This window comes from Camelus bactrianus, chromosome X (genome assembly GCF_048773025.1).
Source record: "Camelus bactrianus isolate YW-2024 breed Bactrian camel chromosome X, ASM4877302v1, whole genome shotgun sequence".
Classification (NCBI taxonomy): domain Eukaryota; kingdom Metazoa; phylum Chordata; class Mammalia; order Artiodactyla; family Camelidae; genus Camelus; species Camelus bactrianus.
In genome coordinates, this window is record NC_133575.1 from 42,233,687 (window position 1) to 42,248,838 (window position 15,152).

The following is a 15,152-nucleotide window of genomic DNA, read 5'->3' on the forward strand; positions in this document are numbered from 1 at the left end:
GATGAAATCTACCCATCTAAAGCTGCTGAAACCATTCAACCTCCCTTTAAAAAGGAGCTTATATCCTTCCCTAGGATTCCAGCATCTTTCTTATTCCCCATGTTTCCCCAAAGGTCACAAACACCGGCGTAGTGATATCAACATCCTGAAATATAATTTGTCTGGGTCAGGAGACTCAGTCACGTAAAGCACCCTGATGCTTTCCTACAACTTTCATACTTATTATGATCCTCAGTTCCCTCACCAATGTCTGCTTGGCCCTTTCCAGTTTAAATGGACAGAGCAGGTACAGCAGAGAAGACCAGAGCAAAGGAGGAATTAAAGAGGTCCTCTTTATCTTTCTTGTCTGGCAACATTACACCATTTCATTTTTCATTATATACCCTGTGATACTATTGGAGTTCTTTTTACATGTGCTTATATTATGTTTATAATTTAAAAAACTAATTCTAATTAAAATGAAATGCACTATCTGCCCTTACTTGCAGACTTTAAGGCCTCCTGATGCAAACAAAACTGAAAACAGTCTCTCTTACTCCTAGCATTAGCTCATTTTGGGTCAGGCCTTCCTGATATGATTTTGACAGTTCCCTGTTAATATTTTATATTCATCTTTGGTCAGATGCCCTCTTCCTACCTTTTTAATATCTCATCATCAAAGAATTCCCTCATTTACATCATTTTCTTTTGATACCTTTCCTTTTACTTCTTCATTAAAATATTTCACAATTATGTGGTCAGAATTTCGTTTCCAAGAGCCTTTCGGCCCTTCTAGGAGGGTGGCAAGTCAAAAGTACAAGAAAACTAACAGCTACTGCATCCCTATTCAGTGCTAAGCCCGTCACGTGTGCCATCTCATCTCACCATCATCTGGGAAGTAGGTGGTTTCATTCTACTGTTGTTCCTTCCTTCTTTCCTTCTCCCTCCCTCCTCATTCCTGTGGGAAACTGAGGCTCAGAGAGTTAGTCACTTAATCAAGGTCGCACAGTTGCTAAATGGCAGAGCCATGATTTAAAGCTCAATCTATTGGACCCCTACTCTTTCTTTACCCTCATGCTACCTTTCTTTTCTTGGAGCCATCTGGAGTCTGCCTTCTTAAATTCTAGGGCAAAATACCTTCTACGTCCATCCAGCCTTCCGCTCTCACAAACCCTGAGCTAATATGGTCGCTCTTCCAGTTTCCACTTCACCAATCGGTTCTTCCTTATTGGTCACGATTAGGTCACGGAGAACAAACAGTTCTCTTGTTGATTTCTTCCCTTTCTGAGGGGTAATGTTGTCAGCAAGACAAGTAAAACATTTCCAAATGTTCTGCTTTTAGGCAAATGACACTTATAGCAATCCTGGACAGAAGTCCCTCACTGCTGCTAGGTCTTGCCCCATGCCATTTTGTGATCTGCATCAGGAATACATCATCCATTTCTCCCATTTTATCAAGTGCCGTGTGATGTACTTACACCGTATCACTCCCGGGCCTTTCTCCTTTCAACTTCACCAAAATTCTGTAGAGGACTCTGTCCTCGAGTTTGTGGATTTCTATGCCTACAGCACAATGTCACCTCCCATTCTCAAGGGCACCTTTCTTCCTAACAATATGCTCCTCCTGATGCCAAATTCCAGTTGTAAGTTTCATTCCTCCAAGTCTTAATGAGAACTCTTAGCTGACATTTATTAGCTTGAGTTAAAATTTCAAGTTTCCTTCAAAATATTAGGTTGAACCATATAAAGTTGCCATTTTTGAAGGTCAAAAAGGTTGAATCCTGCAATTTCCTATGGTTCAGCCCCATGCATGTGCTGTGCATTGATACAGAAACAGCTTAAGCTGTAAGTTCTATTTATTTCTTTTCCCGGATGTGTTGCTCTGACTGAACGGACACCTCTCCCAGTGCTGTGCATGTTGTCATACCTGACATCACCCGTGGTAATTGATTTCATAATATTATCAGGTCCTTTTTCTCCTTCCCCCTCCATTTTCAATTTAAAGGTCTCTTTATCAGATCAGCAAGGCTCTGGGTAAACAAGTTTTCCCCAGTTATCAACATAGAGAATCATGTCCCCAGCCAAGAGCCCAGCAATCCAGTATTTGAAACTATGGTCCAGACAAAATAAATCCTGTTCTGAAATTCCATCTGTACAGGCAACTATTTCATCTTCCATATAGCCTTTTCTAAAATACCAATTCTCTTTTGGAAGAAAAGAAAACGCCACCTGGTCTCGCAAGTCCTTCAAGATGGTTTGTATGTCTCCTTTGGTGTGGCCCCCCCATCCTATAGGATGAGGGCCGCCACCTGTTAGGACAAGAGGTGGCGGAAGGTGGAAATGAGCAGCATTTGTTCAATTTGATAGCTTTCCCACTGGCTCTCTGTTAAACTGCAATGAAAATACATGATCAAAGAAAATATTCATATTATGTCTGCATACTTATGCCCCCCTCCATACTGTCAATCAGGAAGCCATCACCTCTTCATTCACTCATTTGTCCATCCAGCCAATGAGTAATTGTGGTTTAGACCCAGGTCCTACCCTCAGTGAGCTTATAGTCTAATAAAGGAACTGGTTAGGCTTATAGTTAACTGTTGTTACATTAAATTACAATATTAAAGATGGAACATGAATGCTATAAAAGTGCTGAGATTCCAAAGGAGGGGATCAGGAAATGCTTTTGTGGAGAAGGTTGAACTGGACTTGAAAGGTATATAGGATTTGGACACAAGGAACAAGAGGAAGGGTATTCTAGGAAAAAAAAAAAACCAGCATAATGGCAAAGGTATGTCATCTTTCTGTACAAGGAACAGTGAATGGTTCTGTAGCACAGAGTGCTTGAAGGGGCGTGGTGGGGGAAAGCTTACAAAGGTAAGTTAGAACCAGATTATGGAGGCTCTGTAATACCTGGTTCAGGAGTTTGAACTTTATTCTGTGAGCCACTGAAGGAATCTGAGCTGGGGAACACTGATCAGGGCAACAGTGGGGGAATTGGATTGGAGAAGGGAGAGTCGAGAGGAAGACTAATTTGGAGGTCATTATAAGTTCTCTATTTCACCCTTTTATAAAGCCCCATACTTTTCATTAACTGCACTTAGTAAATTTACTTGTGTGATTGTCTCTTTACTGCCTGTCTCCTCAACAGTGAGCTCTAAGAGCAGAGACTTACCTGTTTTGCTCACTGTTGTGTCCCCAGGGCCTGACACATGGAATTATGTGTGTGTGTGTGCTGAATGAATGAAAATAATGAAGAACTGAATTGGGATAATAGCAGTGAAAGTGGTGATGGCAGATGTGAGGACTATTAGACATAATCAGGTCTGGGTGGAGAGAATGTTTCAGCAGCACCAAATATGGCAGAGAGATTTCTACACCTCTGTGAAGGCATAAAAGCTGGTGACCTGGAAGCCATACTGACTTCTGAGAGCACAGTTTCAATGGAGAGCTGACGGCAAAAGCCAACCCGCAAAGAAACACCGAGGTGGGACGTGGTAAGAAACCGACGAGGCAGCACAGCGCAGCAGTGTAGCCAGAACCAAGCTGCCTGGGTCCGAGTCCTTGCTCTCCCGCTTGCTAGCTGTCCTATGTTTCCTTGCACCCACAAACTCCTGACACCCTCTTGTCATTCTTTCTCCAGGAGAGCTGTATTTACCAGCCCTGGGAAAGGCTTCCTACCTTTACGGGGCAGCCAGAGAGAGGTGGGGTTTTTACCTTCTTTCCTGTTGTTTTGCAGTCTTCTGTTCATCAGTCTTAACTCTGGTGTTTGTTCCCCTTTCCCTTCTCTGTAACTTGTTATTTCTTCTCTAGAATGACCCCCATTCACCCCTAGTGGGGTGAACTCTAGCAGACCTGGCAAAGTGCCCTTTTTTGGTCTCTTCTACTTAACAGCGGCGGGGGTGGGGGATTCCCATTGACTTTTTAAGCATTTTTTACCTTTACCTCCTGAGGTTTGTTTTTTGTTTTTTGCATTTCCTCCCTCATTCAGCCTACAAAATTTCAACCTCTTTGATAAGCCGAAGGCCTGGGAACCTTTTTAATTCCTCAAGAAAAGTTGAAAGTGGAAAAGCTTCCATTTAATCTCACCAACACAAATCCAGAATTACTCTAATAGCCAAACCTGGTGCATCAGTGCCTGCAGGGGCTCGGAACCAGGAAACACTCCCTGCTCTGGGCTCCTACCACAGACTGCTCCTCCGTGCAGCCCTCACGCTCACGTGTGCTCTCGTGGGATCTACCACAGGACCTCCGATTTGCCACCATAAGGCACCTACACTCTACTTGAGAGGGGCATGGGGCACCTCCATTCCCATATTTACCTCGTACCATTTCTTTGTCTAATGGCAAGTAATCAGATATGATCGTGTATGAACCTAATGTGCTCATGGGCCATGTTCTTTGGCAGCTGTATTTGAGCTTGCCACGTCATCTGCATCACTATTCACTTGTCTTCTGGAAGTGAAAATCCACAAAAGGCATGGACTGTCTTTTTGTGAGGGATTCCACACAGTACAGGTCCATGTCCTTTAGAATTCTATTACCGTCAACAGGTATTAGAGCTCGGAGAGGCCATAGAGATCATCTGTGCAACTTCCTCCTGTTTTAGATTAAGACAGTGAGGTCCAGAAGAGGGGAGCTCATTCAACAATCATTTATTGGCCGTCTGGCATGTATTAGCTGCTGCAAGGGATGCAAAAATATACCAGATGCAAGCCCAGCCTTCTAGAAGCTTTCTGTCTAGTTGAAGAAGTAAATTCTGCACAAAGACGTACCATGCAAGAACAGAGTAAGTTCGCATCAACTGCTAGTGTGATGCAAAAGAAGGGAAGGGGCAGCTCTTCTGGAGATACCAGTGCCATCATCATGGAAAATGCCATTTGAGCTGGAACTTGAAGGGTTTCCGAGAGTTGGGGACTGGAAACATTCCACACAGAGCCTTTGCTCAGATAGAAAGGCAAGTAGTTTAGATTGGTTTGCAAAGAATCAGGAGATAATGCTGGAAAAGCAGATTGAGGCTCACGGAGGGTGTTAAATGCCTCCTGTCCCCACATCCCACACATCCCCCTCCTCCAGGCTGGTCCTACTGAGCTTATTGACCTCAACCTGAACATCAGCTCCTCAGAGAAGCCTTCCCTGGGCACTGTCTCTAAGCAGGTCCCCTCACTATATTAACCTCAGTCACCGCATCCCATTTCTTCTTTCACAGCATTTAGTATAACGTGTAAGTACATACTTAGTTACTTGTTTGCTGCCCTCCCACCATGACTATAAGCTCCTTGAGGGCAGGGACTGTCTTCATTTGATTTGCCATTGTATTTCCAGCACCAGGCACAATGCCGGTCGTGAAGTGCTCACTGAGTCGTGACCCTTGTTACTGTGAGGGTGGGGTCAGTGAGAATGAAAACCAAGGACTAAATTGAACAGATGCTGTGAAGAATGTAGTTTTGGTAGGAGATTGGATGTGATGACCAAAGGAGAGAAATCAGGTTTCAAGCCTGGGTGACTAGGAGAATGGTGGCACTTAAGAGGGGGGAGAAGAGTGAGCAAAGGAGTCTTCCTTGAAGCCGAAGCACTCAAGAGAGAAACAGAGTCACCATGATGAGCGGGGATGCGACACGTTCATCTTTCTCCGATGCTAAGGCTGAGAGAGGCGGCTTTCAACGTCCTGCTTGGGAGGTCATGGCCGACCCTGAGAGCCTTTGAGCTCTCAATAAACCCAGGTTGAGTGAACAACTGGTCAGTAAGTGGGAGCAGAGCAGGGAGAGTGTTCAGTTCTGGCGAGGAGGCAGCAGAGTGAAAAGAAGGGGAAAGAGCTGAAGGAGAGGAGGCGGTTGGAGATGAAAAGGAATCATAACTGATGGAGCAAGATCCCAGAGGAAGTCGCAGGGACTCCAGAACGGAAGTTCTCCATAAAACAGAAAAGACAATTCACATTCACCCCAGGTCTGGGCCGAGTCCAATCTCTTTCCTCCAAGCTTAAGCCAAAGACTAGCACCTCTCTTCTCTTTTCCTGAGCATGTGCCGTGTGACAGATACTGTGCTAAGTGCTGGGGATACAAAGACAACTAAGACAGTCCCTGCTCTCAAGCGGGGTCAAGGAGAGGAAGACAGATGTCAAGAGGTAAGGGCCAGGAACCGTTCCGCGAGTGGCAGAGTGCAAGGCGGTGCAGCGCAGCCGGCCTGTGCCGGACTCAGAGCTCTGTCGCTTGTGAGCCATGTGACCTCCCAGGGCCTCAGTTTCAAGTGGAAAATGAGGTTAACAGCACTTCCCTACCTTGTAGGGCTGTTTCCGGCAATAAGTGAATTAAACTGCATCAAGCACTTAACACAGGGCCTGTCACATAGTAAGCATGAAATAAATGTTGGCTGTTACAATGATGGCAGAAGTTCTGACTGGGCCTAATAGGGCACAAAGGAAGGAGTGATCAACTTGACCCATGGCGTTGGGGGCGGGAGGGAGAGGTGTTTCAGGAAAGGCAGCAGAGGAGGAGGAGAATTCTTGAATCAAGTCTTAAAATGTGAAGAGGAGTCTTCCAGGTTAGCAAGATGGGGTAGCAGCAAGGGCCTTTACGGACAGAAAAAAAAAAGTGAGCAAAGAGGGTTGCGGTGCATTCAGGGAATTCATGGCTGGAGCAGGCAGGGGAGAAAGGCCAAGGCCTGATGGTGGAAGGATCACGCTAAGGAGCTTGGACTTCTCCTTGTAGGGGACAGGGCCCCAGGGGCGGGATGGGTGCTTTAGACAGCCAGTTCTGTCAGCTATGGGGAGGATGACTGTGGTGACAGGAAGGCCAGTCAGGACAGCCTCTTGCACATGCTCTTCACTGCTAGCAGGCAGGTCTGAATCCTTCCTCTCAAACCACCCACTCTCCAGCCCTTCGATGGATGCTAGATGCTTCTGATGAGTGCCACTGCCCGGGAGGGACAGGACACGGAGGGAGCTCATTAGGCGTAATGTGGAAACCACTCGTGGGTATCACACTGTGACAACAAGCACATCACTGCAGAGAGAATCTAGGTAGGGCGTCACTGCTGAAGCAGCTCTTCTACCCCCCAACCCGCTCCAGGAAAGCGCTACCAAGACCCCATTGGCTGGGGAGGAACCAAGGTGTGCAGGGGCCATTCCGCTGTTTCTTGGAAGTGATGATGGAAGAGAGGCTTTTGAGGAAATTGAAATTTGAGCTTCGGAAGGTTATTTGCAGTAACAGAATGTCCTAGAGGTGCCAAGAGACTGACTTAACAGAGAAGAGGATTAGTGGAATCGAGGCCATGAAATCCTAGGTGGGGACAGAGATGAAGGATAAAACTTGGGATCTCGGAGATAAGCGAGCACCATGCCAACCTGGGCAAAGCGCACCAGGCACCCAGGCAAGCGTCTACCGTGGGTGCTCTGATAAAGCTCAGGCTCTCAGCACCACTTGTGTCTACAAGGTTTTCTGACACCGTGGCCTTCCGGTGTTTGGCACCAGGCAAGCACCGTCCCCGTGGAAAGGGCTCCATTGTCTTTTAGTCCTGACCTTTCTGCTCAAGCCCAGTGTCCCTTTTCAGTCCCATCCTTTTCTGCTTAACCTTGACCCACTCAGGGCACTTCCTCTCTAGTCTCGTCCCAGTCCTGCTTCTCAACCCCCACTTCCTTCTGTGTCCACATTAGCTTCATCCTTAAGCACAACATCCATATTTGCTTTTGGTAAAGATTTTCCTTTCATTAGCTAATTTCTAGAAGTACTTTCACCTTGAGATCAAGTTGGTCATTTGGATCTGAATAAATATATTATGTAGTCATGAGTATCATCCTATGAATGTTTTCATGTAAGGTCTGTTAAAGATGAAGAAACTGAGGCGTGATCAGCTGCGTCGTTAGCAGTGGAGCCAGGGAGAGGTCACAGTGTTGACTCCCTGTGGGGACAGGCGACAGCAGGGTTTTGGGTCGGTGCATCCACCTCCACTGTTTCCAGGTTGCTCAGTATGTTCCAACTGAGGCTGCGTTTGCTCCAGCTGTGCCTCCTCTAGGAGGGACAGCAGCTGTGAGCCAGGGTCTCAGCACAGCAGGATTAGAGGCCAGCTCTTCGGTCCCTTTGCACTTAGGAGCAGGGTTTCCTTAAAACCCCACAGAGCACTCTGGGGGCTCCTTTTTGTCGGGCTGCCTCCTAGCAAGTGGGAGGATGCGGGAAACTGTAAAGCCCCCCAAATGGGTAAGGACTGTTGTCCCTGCTAGGGCTCGGCCCACACACACCAGGGTTGCTCATCCAGTCATAAGTCTGGACCTGAACTACGACAGGACTTGCTCAGGCTTCTCCACACAAGCTGTGGTGACATCGGCCATGTCATAAATACTGCTCTCATCACCCCTCCTCTCTTTAGAGGACTGCCGGGGTGACTACCACCCTGATCTGTACTCTGGGCCCGTCTCACCCTCCTTTTCCCCTGAGTGCTAATGCTTCCTGGTAGCTGGGAGACCAGCTTTTACCACATTTATTACTCAGTTCTCTGCCACTTCCTCGGCTCCCACTTTCTCTAACAAACGTCTTTGCTGCAGTAGGCATCTCCCATCTCGTTTACCTTTTAGGAAAATGTCAGCATTTCACCACCAGGGACATGGGTGCCCTCCACACACACCTGACCAGAGCTATCTGGGACACTTTGGGGGCAAGGGTAGAAGACCGAGCACACAGCCTTCACAAAGGACCTGATATGACCACAGGAGCCTAGAACCACCCAGAGGAATGCCTAACTTCAGCTGATGGTCACCAAGTAGAGAGCTTTCTGGCCCCCAAAGAAAGGTTTGGGACATTGTTCCCACTCCTGGGCCCCCACCCTCCCCTCTCAACTACTTCAAGAAGGTCTCTGAGCCACAGTTCATTGCAACTATCATTTATTAAAAAATATATGTCTCCTTGGAAGGAACACTGGTAAACCAACTAGTGTCATGCTTACTTTGAATCTTTGCTTTTCTTTCCTGGGAGGGGTAGAGGGTTGAGCATCATTCAGACCACATCGCTTAACATCACAGAAATCAACACTCTCTGCTCACTCCCTCCTCACCAGAGGCATGGTTGGCCACCACTTTACCCCTCTTTCTTCCAATCCAGTGTACTGCCCAGGTAAAGCTGCTGCCCTTTCTTTACCCACATTCTGGGCCCCACACTTTACAGTTAGCCCCATCCTGCTGGTAGAAGAACTGTTAACAGATGTCCTAAATTTGGCCAGTAGCGCTCAAAGCATCTTCAACATGTGTCATTTGCACTGGTGGTCACATAGTGGGCTAGGAAACAACAGACTCAAACCTGGGGCCAAGCATGTCCGCGCTCTTCTCCCCTGCGTCATGCCTCCTGTGTGGAGCTGAGGGAGGCACGGGGGCTTCAAAGGAGCACGGTGGGGTGGGGTGGGGTGGGGCCTGAGCCACAGCTGCCGCCTGCATCTGGGGTCAGAAGAAAACTCCCTTGATCACAATCACTGCCAGTCTGACTCTGGGAAAAAGCAACAAGGTTTCACATGTCAACAGTAAGTGAATCTTAGCTCTACAGCTCAAAATTGACAGCATTAAAATCTACTTTCTTCTTGAAGAAACAGTAAGCTACCAGCTGTTGGTGAGGGGCCTGGGGTAGGTAGGGCATATGAAGCAGCTGCGGAAAAAAACCCAAATCAAACTTTTCATTACGCGGCTGGCCAAGCCCAGTGCCGTCCCACTGTCCCAGCAGAGACTGGGAAGGCAAGTGACTCCCTGTCCCCACCTGTGGGCCCAAAGACAGGGCCTCAACTAAGTCCAGCGTGGCTCTGGCAGGTGCGTGAAGGGACATGTTATGATACGGGGCCACAGCTCCTGTCAGTTCACACCCGCCCCCACTTCCCCTTCCGCTAACGGGACGGCCAAGCCTGGGTCACCTACTCTAGCACGAGGCCCATCTCTTCCTGAACGTCACGAGCCTTTAGAACACGATCAAATTGGATTCTACGCATTCACTTAAATAGTAAAAGTAAAATTTGGAAGAATGAAAAGGCTGACACAGTAGCACAACATGGTTTTGGTTTAACAGCAGCTTAAAAATGAACAAAAAGGAAACCTCTCATGCAGACACATCAGGTGGCATAAAACAATCGGCAATTTAACACGGAGCACCATTAGCCATTCTCTCTCTTCCCGCGCACAGGCCTGACTGCGCCCCAAGGGCGGCAGCTGCTTTAGGGTGCCGTCTCCAAGCCTCTCACCCCCAGGCAGAAGCCCTTTCTTGCCTGGCCTCCGGCTGACCCCCTCCTAGAGAAAAGCCCAGCTCTCAAGAGAATGACCAAATGAGGGTGCCCTCGGCACAGCGCTTACTACCACTTTCACTCCCTCCCCAACCAGTTGGGATATAAGATGCCATCTGATTGGAATATGAAAATTAAAGCATTTCTCTAATAACACAGTACCATTGATGAAGTCTCCATAGATTTTCTAGTCCAAATGTGTGTGAATATATATATATATATTATATGAGAGTGTATAATATATATATATAATAATTTCTATATATTTTATATAAATTACATATATATATCTATATATAAATAAGATACTTTCTGTCGCCGTGACGCCACACCATTCCAAGCCGCGAGGCAGCGGTACAGATTGGAGAAATGCCCGGGAGCATCTCCTCACGCGGTGCGCTGGGCTCGTTCACAAGCCGCGCAGCTGTCCAGAGTCTGTCTTTCCACCAGTCCTCCTCTCTTCTCTTCACTTCTGCTTGGTTTTATGAAAACAATGACTCTGATGGATATGCACCTGTGCTAGTGCGTGGGAAAGGTCCATGCAGGAATGGGCACAGTCACATGATGAGTGAGATGGCATCATCCCAAAAAATAAACTAAAACAAACAAAAATTTAAAAAAACAGAACAGGACTAGAAAACTCAATTTTTTGGACATATCTAAAAAAGGGGATAAGAACAGTAGTCATTTGTTCTCCCCGTGGGGACAGGAATGAAGAGGGAGGAGGGAAGAGGGACTTGATTTCTTCTGTTCACAAGAGAATGGTTGGAAGGGATTCTTCAGAGTTTTTCAGGGGATGGGACCCAAATGTAGTGCCCAGACTGGTCCTCAATGATTTGTTTGATTTTGTTATAAATCTCTTCCAGTGAGTCACCCTGTACAATGGCTGAAGTGAAGAGGAAAACAGAATTATTACTGTGGTCCACAGCACCCCCCAAACCCCGGTAGTCTGGCCCATCCCAACAGTCCCACAGCTCAGCCCCACACGCGGCGCTCGAGGATATGGGCTTCAGTTTCACTAGTCAGCCACCTGGGAGCCCAGGGCTCAGGGGAAATTGGTGGGCACTCCAGGCCCCAAGCTCGATGTCAACTTGTTGAGAAAGTGAGATTGAGCAGCAATAAGTGGGAAAATGTGTTGTTCAAAAAATGTTTATTGAGCACCTATTAGATGTCAGACCTTGCAGCTTATGCTACTCTTGGCTGCCACGAGGCCAGCAGCTGGTAATTGTAACACAGCCTTGCCAGAAGATTTGGAAAATCCCAGTTATCCAGAGAAGGAGCTAAAAGCCACAATTTCTGGCAAGACGCAGTGCTCCTGGGGCCATCACATCTGCATTATTTCAGAGGTCACCCAGCAAACAAGGATACGGATGTTAACAATAAAGGGAGCTCCAAAACCCAAGGCACGCGAACAGTTATGAATTCTGTCCCGGGTTAACCTAGCAGCACCACCAGCTAGTTTACTCAGCACCAACCTGCACACACATGTCACTGTACTCTAAAAGGTGAGCACCACATTACACAGAAACCTTCCCAACCTTTTAGGAACTAACCTTCTAAAGTAGGTACCAAATAAGCACACGCACATATGGACAGCCCGAACACCATGCCAGGGAATCGTCATCGTCAACAAACATTTATCCAGCACATAAAACATGCAAGGCCAAGTGCTGAATGGGGGGATGGGTGTGGGAGAGAGGGAGACAAAACAGGGCACCTACAATTTTAGTAGGAACAGGAAGACAAAATGAACATAAGGCAGCACGTGCTGATGGTGGTTGATACCATAAACTGGCTAAACTCCTCTGGCTGGAGGGCACTTGAGTACTTTGGAAAGGTTTGAGCTCAAAAGCATCCAGAAACTCTATGCAAGGTGTCTAGGCCTATTGGAAACACTCACAGAACAGGCGGCCATTGCTCCCACGTTACCCTGGCTGCGCAGCGGGGATTCTTACCTGTGAAGTATTCTCCAAACTCCTGCTCCAGTTTCATGGCTTTGTCATAGATCTTATTTGCTTGTTCGTATGTCTGCCGTCGGTTCATTTCCCTGACAAACACATGAAAGAAAATAGTACCAGATTAGATTCTGCATTTCAATTAACATGAAAGATTGCTCCAGGCTCCCTGAAAAGCTGCTCTGCTGCCCTGACAGCAGCACTGGCCCATGGCTCAACATCTTCCTCAAACCTTTCAGGTTTAAAAGCTCAACTGGGAACACACGCATGGGCACGCGAATCTAAAGAAGCCCCCAGGGAGCAGAGCTCGGTGCAGATTTTCCTCTGGGTGCCCACTGGGTCTTACCACTGCCCAGCAACCCACTTAATTTTCTATTTCCTCTCCAGGGCCCTTTCCTAGCTGGGAGAGTCGAAGTCTCAGGAAATACTTACATAAGTGCTTCAATGGACTTGGGCTTGATGAAAATGGCAATGGGGTAAAGTTGTGCTTGCTGCAGCCTCTTGATAGCATTGCCGGAAACATCTAAGATGCAGTGCTTCCCCTGAAAAAGCAAAGACTGGCATCAGCCCACTCAGTCCCTGTCTACCTACTGTGCCAACCAAACGTCCACCTGGGGGACCATGGGGCTGCCCAGAGACCTGGAAGATTCCACCTCTGAGGTATCCAGGCTTCACATTTTGCTTCTACTACCTAGAAGAGGCCACATCTGCAGCTACAGGTGGGTGATGCTCTGGGGTGAGTTGCATGGATGAGGCAGATAGACACCTCCCTCTAGGGGCTGGGAACACACAGAGGAGGCAAGGCCCTGGTCAGCACTGCCACTCAGTAGGCCCTGTGCTGGAAGGCTGAGGATCCACGGGGAACTTCGGCAGGAGCATTTCTGTGCTCCCTTTGAGAATAATTTTACAGGAACATCGCCTCTCTCCTTACCCTCTCCGCAACTGCCCGCACTGACTGGATGCTGGTCCCATAGAGGTTATCGTTGAATTGGCCTGCCTCAATGAACTTGTTGTCCTGAATATCCTTCTCCATTTGTTCTCGGGAGACCACAAAGTGGTAGTCCTGCCCATCCACCTCATTATCACGCCGAGGCCGGGTAGTATCTGCAGGAAGAAAGGAAATGCTTTGTAGCACAAGGACAACAACCAGCCCCAAGCCACGAGTTGACTTGTACCTCCATCACCCGGGCCTGGAGCCACTCCAGCGCTTTTCAGGTGAGTGAGGGGAAAAGTAACTGGGAAGAAGTCTGTTTGCCCATGTCTCTTTGAACCGCCAGGTCGCACAAACAGGGACTATCTACTTTAGCTTAAACTGGACCAGAAAGGTGGGGTTTCCAGGGCCAAGGCCTGGCAGAGAGGATGCCAAACGTGGTACGGGAGCCAGCAAGCCTAACAAGCCATCCAGTGAGCCACGCCTGCACATGGGCTGGGCGCCCCCCCCCCCCAGGCATCCAATCATTCCAAACCATCACCAGACTTCTCTCTAAGGGAGCGAGCAGGCTGGCCTGATGTCTTCGTCCTCCCAAGCCCATCAGCCTTGAGGAAATGGATCACTGCTTAACATCTTCCAGGGTGTTAGATACACCCTGCTCCAGAGAACCGCAGAACCCGGCCACGGGCTCCATGAAACACCAGAGCAACAGTTCCCAGGGCACCGACACCTCCCTCACAAAGACCTCCTGGGCTCTTACGTGGCACACAGGATCCAAATTTATGCGGGAACTCTGAGATCAGGTCATCGTTGACTCTGTCCTTCATTGGGCCCAGGATGATCACAGGCCTTGCATAGTGAACTGGAGAGCAAGCACAGAGACAGTCAGCGAGGCCTGTCCTAGCTCCCTGCCTGCCTAGAGCACTGAGGCTCTGAGCTGCCGTTCAGACAGGGCAGTGCATCCTCAGCCGTCCTCTGCCTTCTAACTACAAAGATATCAAAGAACCTTTAATTTGAGAATACCTAAGTCCAAGGCAAGTCTGAAATCAGAAGCATCTCCCTTTCCAACAGATTCAGGAGAAATATCTGCATGAGCACCAGCAGCTGAGCATGGTTTTTCAGAGCAACCACTGAAAAGAGGGACCAGGACCTCTGTTTAAGCAGCAGCCACGCCAACTGAAATCGACCTTTGCCGTGCTTGTCAATCTGTCCTATCCTTCAGAAGGCATCCCAGCAGCAAGCAGAGGTATAGTGAGTGATGCACACTGGGGAGGGGGGGGGGGCTTCCCCCTTCTCTCTAACGCTAGGGAGAAGTAGAAGAGAAGGTGGCGCCCAGGGGCTGGAGGCTCAACGAGCCACGTTCCTCCCTCCACCGCCACAGCCAACCGCTGGGTTGGGCCCCATGACCACCAGACTAGCCTGAAGGCAAGACTCTCAGAAAGGGGCTTACTTTCTTGCCGTGTCACTGGCTCATATGACAAAATAGCATCCTCTTGTCCTTCTGCAACAAAAAAGGGAGACATGTTAGCACTTTATAATCAGCCTCCCTGTGCCCTCATCTCCCGACAACATTCACGTCACCCCCACTTGTGCCAGAAAACAGCCTTGTCAAGTGGTACTTGCTAACACCTGCCCTGTGGGCCTATCTACTTCCTGTTGGCAAAAAAGCACAGGAAGCCCTTCACCACCCCTAGGACAAGAGTCGGGAGTCCTCTCGTTCAGCAAAATATGGCTTAGCAAAGGGACATGACTCAGAAGCCATGAAGCCTCTACCAAAAACCACCCCAACTTCTAAGAACTGTTCTTAGAGGTAACAGTCAACTGTACTCAGTTGCCTTCTTCCTTCAGTACAAATCATAAGGAAGCTTCTACTGGTTGAGACATACCATCTGTGTCCCCTCATCTGTGGACAAGGGAGTCAGGGCACTCATGCAGGTCCCCAAAGCTGCAGCCTAACTCTGCCCTTTCAAGGGTCTGCCTATCCCCCCTTCACTGGAAGCAGCAAACAGAAAAGTGGCACAAGGCTGGGCTAAGGTCCCCAGTGC

General features: G+C 48.2%; 1 protein-coding gene across 3 annotated transcripts in view; it reads right to left on the reverse strand.

Annotated features, from left to right (window-relative positions):
* Positions 1-8,831: 8,831 nt before the first annotated feature.
* Positions 8,832-15,152, reverse strand: part of DLG3 (discs large MAGUK scaffold protein 3) — a 51,594-nt gene continuing 45,273 nt past the window's right edge. For all 3 annotated transcript variants that reach the window (XM_010973623.3, XM_074359623.1, XM_074359624.1), the window contains 6 exons: positions 14,558-14,608; positions 13,868-13,969; positions 13,108-13,280; positions 12,609-12,718; positions 12,177-12,268; positions 8,832-11,107 (listed from right to left, as the gene is read on the reverse strand). In XM_010973623.3, coding sequence (XP_010971925.1) covers positions 11,001-11,107; positions 12,177-12,268; positions 12,609-12,718; positions 13,108-13,280; positions 13,868-13,969; positions 14,558-14,608 — 635 coding nt within the window. In that variant the 3' untranslated portion in view covers positions 8,832-11,000. The remainder of the gene's footprint in view (positions 11,108-12,176; positions 12,269-12,608; positions 12,719-13,107; positions 13,281-13,867; positions 13,970-14,557; positions 14,609-15,152) is intronic.